Genomic DNA, 6932 nt, shown 5'->3' with positions numbered 1-6932 from the left:
AATAACTGCACCAAACGGTTTTGAAAATAGATTAATCACATTTGCGGTTAGTGGTGAGGGTTTGGCCAATAACCGCATTGAACCGCACCGTGCCCATCCCTAATTTGAATATAGAATAAAGAAGGTACCGTTGAGGTGCAAACAAGTACATGCATCGAAAAAATAGAAATCGACGACATTAGAAACAACAAGCCAAACTAAATAACTTTATATTAGCATGCTACCAACAGACCATTTTGATTCAGAGCTTCCTATTAACAAACTTCATTCCTATCAATAAACTTATTTCATAAATTTTCGTTTTGCTTTATTTCATAGGATCAACGATCCTTATATAGACACAATATTTTACAAACGACAAACAACAAACTAACTATTGTTAGTCAATTACCTATGCTAGATATATACCTAATATTACATTATTACATATAGACATGTATTCGATGCTACTATGCATTATTGAGTACATGTCATGCACACTACACACATATTGTTACATGTTTGACACTACATACATACTATTACATATAAAAACGATATTTTCAATTATTACATTTTTGACAGGACATAATATTGTATCATGAAATAATAGTTTTGTGCCTGCTTTTATCTCTCCTCTAGATAAAAGATGAGGTCATTCTGTGTAGTGTGCATGTCATGTAGTCAATAATGCATAGTAGCATCAAATACATGTTTTATATGTAATAATGTAAAATTAGGTATACGTCTAGGAATCTAGCATACTATTGTTCAAACACGATACAATTATTATTGTCTGTAAAAAACGTAATAATTATATAATATCGTTTTTATATGTAATAGTGTGTATGTAGTGTCAAACATAAAATAATATGTTTGTACTGTGCCTGACATGTACTGAATGCATAGTAGCATCGAATACATTATTACATATATGACATGTATTTGATGCTACTATGTATTATTGAGTACATGTTTGATATTATTATAGATGTCAATGAGACCAACAGTGTGGAAGTATAACACCCCCCCCCCCCCCCGCGGCGTCTTTTCGTTGTGGAAGGATTTGTAATTTATTATATTTGTCATTTGTCGTTTTTATTTATAGTTGTCAGTAGATTAATTATTATAAAGTGTCGGTTGGATGTAATGTATAGAATGTGACATAAAGTAAGTGTCAGTAGGATGTAACTTTTTAAAAGTACTTTAAAGGGTCTTACACTTTATGTTACATCCCACCGACACAACTTTATGTCACATTTCAATAATGTCTTATCAATCCTCTCGTCTGATCCAATAGACACCATCTATCTCGAATGGACAAATTTACATTGCTACACCCAATCTAACCCATCCTCCGACATGTATCTCAATTATACTAAGCTTTAAGCACTCTTTTAGACCCAAAACTTCATTATAAAATAGCAAAACGAAGCTAACTTTAATAACAATGAAGAATGAAAGCTAGAAATTTCGGGTTGTCACAGAAGAATGATAAAATTCTAGAAGACAAAAATGTTGATTTTTTGTTATGTTTAATTTTGGAAAATTGCGAAATTTGACAATTTTAAGATGTTTATTGTTAATTACTAGTGATTTGATGTTTTTAAAATATTAGTCTTTTGTGGTTTAAGTTAACTGTCATATATCTTATGGTTTATTATTATTACGGGTAACATGTGTGAACTCGTAAAATCGTTTGAACTCTAAACTGCGGTTAAAAACCACAAAAATAACCACACTAAATCCATGTGGTTAATAACCGAAAAAAAAACAACACCACAAAAATAATCGCCTAACCGCACTACAAAAATAACTGCACCAAACGGTTTTGAAAATAGATTAATCACATTTGCGGTTAGTGGTGAGGGTTTGGCCAATAACCGCATTGAACCGCACCGTGCCCATCCCTAATTTAAATATAGAATAAAGAAGGTACCGTTGAGGTGCAAACAAGTACATGCATCGAAAAAATAGAAATCGACGACATTAGAAACAACAAGCCAAACTAAATAACTTTATATTAGCATGCTACCAACAGACCATTTTGATTCAGAGCTTCCTATAACAAACTTCATTCCTATCAATAAACTTATTTCATAAATTTTCGTTTTGCTTTATTTCATAGGATTAACGATCCTTATATAGACACAATATTTTACAAACGACAAACAACACACCATCTATTGTTAGTCAATTACCTATGCTAGATATATACCTAATATTACATTATTACATATAGGACATGTATTTGATGCTACTATGCATTATTGAGTACATGTCATGCACACTACACACATATTGTTACATGTTTGACACTACATACATACTATTACATATAAAAACGATATTTTCAATTATTACATTTTTGACAGGACATAATATTGTATCATGAAATAATAGTTTTGTGCCTGCTTTTATCTCTCCTCTAGATAAAAGATGAGGTCATTCTGTGTAGTGTGCATGTCATGTAGTCAATAATGCATAGTAGCATCAAATACATGTTTTATATGTAATAATGTAAAATTAGGTATACGTCTAGGAATCTAGCATACTATTGTTCAAACACGATACAATTATTATTGTCTGTCAAAAACGTAATAATTATATAATATCGTTTTTATATGTAATAGTGTGTATGTAGTGTCAAACATAAAATAATATGTTTGTACTGTGCCTGACATGTACTAAATGCATAGTAGCATCGAATACATTATTACATATATGACATGTATTTGATGCTACTATGTATTATTGAGTACATGTTTGATGTTATTATAGATGTCAATGAGACCAACAGTGTGGAAGTATAACACCCCCCCCCCCCCCCCCGCGGCGTCTTTTCGTTGTGGAAGGATTTGTAACTTATTATATTTGTCATTTGTCGTTTTTATTTATAGTTGTCGGTAGATTAATTATTATAAAGTGTCGGTTGGATGTAATGTATAGAATGTGACATAAAGTAAGTGTCAGTAGGATGTAATTTTTTAAAAGTACTTTAAAGGGTCTTACACTTTATGCTACATCCTACCGACACAACTTTATGTCACATTCAATAATGTCTTCAATAACGCCGTTTATCAATCCTCTCGTCTGATCCAATAGACACCATCTATCTCGAATGGACAAATTTACATTGCATCCCCCCCCCCCCCCCCCCCCCCCCCACACACACACACACACACACACACACACACACACACACACACACACACACACACACACACACACACACACACATGAATTCCTCGTTTTGCTTGACCATGAATGCCACCATTAACCCCATTTGGCTAGAAATTCCCCTTTAAACTTGTTTAACCTATTTTTCATTCATTTAACCTTAAATATCACATTAATTTTTAAATACAAAGCTCTAAATTGAGTATTTATATCCATAAATCTATAAATAAAAATAAATTAAACATAAGTATTATTTCAAGGGCAGGTATTCCCACCATGGCACCGTCCACAGCCAACGACATCCCAAGAATACAAAGAACGCATAGAAGCCAAATAACTGATCGCTGAGCTTTGCCGTCAATTTTACCATCTTGGTTGAGTCTCCGGCACCGGCGGAAGCATCACTGTCAAAGTTCACGACGATTCCGTATCAAATTCCGACCAACTCATCATCATGTCCCCCTCCATCTCTCTCTACATCTACATACACGTGTACATTTGTTTATATCTCCAGGATATATATTCTGTGGTGATAATTTTTCTTCAATTTTCTGATTTTTTTTTTAGAAAATTTCAAAATTAGGGTTTTACGAACGAATATGTCATGTGTCCAAAAGGGAAGAATGGTAGAAAGACGACATCGACATGTATGTGTTATCTCCAATTCGATCTCTCCTATATTCACCATTACCAAAACCTTACCCTCTCAAACCTCCCAGATGCTCAGATTGTGCCCCTCTTTTCATGAAGGTACCTACAAATCCAGTAATTGTTTTCATTTCATTTAAATTCACCATCTTTGATTCCATTTCTAGCTGTGCATTTGATCTTTTTATCTGGGTATCAAGATCTTCGATCATGTTCTTGTGTGGTATATGTATATGCTTGTTGATTCATTTTCAATTATCACTTTAGGATTTATTACATATAACACCATTCGTTGAGAATTGATGAAAAAGGACAAGAGCAAACCACACTATAACATACAAAAAGTCTGTATACATGTGATTCATTGATTTCGAAATTAGGGTTAGGGTTTTACAGTAACACTCAAAATCTCAACTTTTTTTTAGAATCACCTATAAGTTTCATATCAATTCAACTTCAACACAATTCACAATCCTTCAGGCAAAATGCAACCACAATCTCGTCAATTCAGTCATCAAATTTCACCAATTGGGCATCGACCCATCAATCCCGACCCACGGATCTATCCATAATCCCAAACGGGTCCCACATCGTTACACTTCAAACACATCTCTCAAGGCAGGGGTACTTTCGTCAAACAACGATACTCCAACTACCCCAGTAAGTAATTTTTATAAACTTTAGCACTTTTTTTTTTGTACGATTAGTAATATAACGGATTTTGTTACAGCGTTGTGTTGTTTTGGACATTGAGGGGACAACTACACCTATATCGTTTGTTACAGATGTTCTTTTTCCATATGCACGTGATAATGTTCGCATGCATTTGGAGGCAACTTATGATAGTGATGATACTAAAGAAGATATTAAATTGTTACGCTCTCAAGTAAGTTTTAAAGTAAATTACATTTTTGGTCCTTCTGAAATTTGTTGTGCATTGATATTAAGAGCTTTAACTCAATCGCCCTAACCTCCTATTTATACTCAACTCAACCGACCTAACAAAGGAAATGACCTAAATACCCTTAATTCATGCATTGACCTGTTTGACCTTCATTACTTAACCTTGACCAATTGACAAAAATGTTACAAGATGGACAAAAATGTTACAAGAAGCTCAAATAAGGACCGAAATTTCAAGTGAAAACTTTGCAGGACCAAAATTGCAAAATCAGCTATATTCAGGGACCAAAAATGTAATTTCTATTTGTTTTTTTTGCTTATAGGTACAGGATGATTTGCAAAATGGAGTTATTGGTGCAGTGCCTATTCCATCTGATGATGCGGAAAAAGAGGAGGTGATAAGTGCATTGGTTGCTAATGTTGAAGGAATGATAAAAGCCGATAGAAAGATTACTTCTTTAAAACAATTACAAGTAAGAAAAACCAATATTTAAAAATATGTCTTATATCGAATAAAGCTTTGAACTTTGTAATACATAAATAAAAAATAGGAAAATTGTGGTAAAAAGAGTAATGTTTGTTGCTATTTGCTGCAATTTGTCCATAAAAAAAAAATAAAACGGCTAACACTTGATGATCCAGGGCCACATTTGGCATACTGGGTTTAAAAAAAATGAACTAGAAGGAGTTGTTTATGATGATGTTCCTCAAGCTCTAGAAAGATGGCACGCTTCTGGTGTAAAGGTTGGTTCAAATTATTGAACCTGAACATCTAAGTCAGGCTCGAGGGTCGAGCCTGGCTCAGGTTGGTTCAGAGTTGGTCCATGAATCTTTTTTCATGGGCCAACTCGTGTCTTTACCTGACCTTTAATTTTCAAGAAATTTTTGGTCAGGTGTATATTTATTCGAGTGGTAGCAGACTGGCACAACGGTTGTTGTTTGGATATACGAATTATGGTGACTTGAGAAAATATTTATGTGGATTTTTTGACACCACAATCGGGTAATTTTTTTAATGGATATTTTTCCGACCCATGGATCTTGGATCCGTATCATGAAGTTTTATTTTTCAGGAACAAGAAAGAGACAAAAAGTTACATCGAAATCTCTGAGAGCCTTGGAGTTGACGAGTTGTCAGACGTTTTATTTGTGACGGATGTTTATCAAGAAGCTGTAGCAGCAAAAATAGCTGGTACAGTAGAACCAAATGTATTGACGGGTTGTACTGTACAACCCGTCAATGCATTGTGCGAGCTGGATTAATGTTTTTATTTTATTTTTATTTATTGTGTTGATTTCTAACCGTCATTGTGTTAGGTTTGGAGGTGATGATTTCTGTTAGGCCAGGGAATGGACCGCTTCCCGAGAATCATGGATTTATGTTGATAAAGTCATTTACGGAAATACCCTTTTGAAGGTTCTTTTTGTAGCATGTAGCGTGTAAGGTAAGATGTAAACCATGAGCAACTTATGATTGTGTTAGATTTCTCAAGAATATATGCTGAAAAACACGGATTCTATTAACATTTGAATTTTTAACTTTTGGTCCTTGAAAATATATTTTTTGAATGCTATTTGTAATTTGTCCCTTATCGATTTTTGATTCACCATGAGCAACATAGAAGTATATTTTTTTAAAACCACTAGCAAGATGCTAGAGAAAAGAACATTATAAACATATTACAACTAAAGTTAGCTTTTGTAATCAATCAATTCAATTAACCTCACATTTTATGCATTATAGAAATTTCAAAGCATTTAAGCACCCGTAAAATAGATAGCACCACCACATTAAATCTTTTCCTTGGAGTTCCATTATGTTGCCACGTGTCAGCCCAAGTAATACCATCATTAATCGAAGTCGAGTTCAAGTTATCAACACCTCATCAACTTGAAATTTGATTCCATAGAGAAGTAGCCAAAAATGCAAGATGTGAAGAAATGGTTGGTGGTTTTCATTGTGATTATCACATAAAGGACATAAAAGGGATTCCACATCGACGCCCATTTTATAAAGATTCGATATAGTCGGGATCCGATTCAAGTGAATAAGCTAAGCCAAAATATTTACCACCACATGTATATAAAGCCCAATTCAAATAAAAAAAGCTTCCAAAACTTCACCACCCTAAAAGTAATGATTCCAAAGAGTCTCCAAATAATTAATTACCACTTTCGGTACTTGGAAAAGCGACATATAGTATGTGATAATGCTTCCCGAA

General features: G+C 33.8%; 1 protein-coding gene across 1 annotated transcript; it reads left to right on the top strand.

Annotated features, from left to right (window-relative positions):
• Positions 1–3443: 3443 nt before the first annotated feature.
• LOC145073707 (putative bifunctional methylthioribulose-1-phosphate dehydratase/enolase-phosphatase E1 1) lies at positions 3444–6284 on the top strand. The gene is made up of 8 exons (XM_079020218.1): positions 3444–3909; positions 4288–4467; positions 4538–4693; positions 5034–5183; positions 5353–5454; positions 5604–5713; positions 5784–5902; positions 6028–6284. Exons 1-8 carry the CDS (start codon positions 3805–3807, stop codon positions 6123–6125), a joined length of 1020 nt encoding a protein of 339 aa, XP_078876344.1. The 5' UTR covers positions 3444–3804; the 3' UTR covers positions 6126–6284.
• The last annotated feature ends 648 nt before the right edge of the window (positions 6285–6932 follow it).

This window comes from Lactuca serriola, chromosome 9, assembly GCF_051521515.1.
Source record: "Lactuca serriola cultivar US96UC23 chromosome 9, Lser_US96UC23_V15, whole genome shotgun sequence".
In the NCBI taxonomy this organism is placed as follows: domain Eukaryota; kingdom Viridiplantae; phylum Streptophyta; class Magnoliopsida; order Asterales; family Asteraceae; genus Lactuca; species Lactuca serriola.
This window is presented reverse-complemented; position numbering and strand designations above follow the sequence as displayed.

What these genes read in the sequence shown, in the direction of transcription:
- LOC145073707 (XM_079020218.1), top strand. Translation starts at nt 3,805, where the DNA reads ATGTATGTGTTATCTCCAATTCGATCTCTCCTATATTCACCATTACCA. An exon ending in GTGCCCCTCTTTTCATGAAG is followed by an intron (nt 3,910 to 4,287) that starts GTACCTACAAAT and finishes ACAATCCTTCAG; the next exon opens with GCAAAATGCAACCACAATCT. An exon ending in GGCACGCTTCTGGTGTAAAG is followed by an intron (nt 5,455 to 5,603) that starts GTTGGTTCAAAT and finishes ATTTTTGGTCAG; the next exon opens with GTGTATATTTATTCGAGTGG.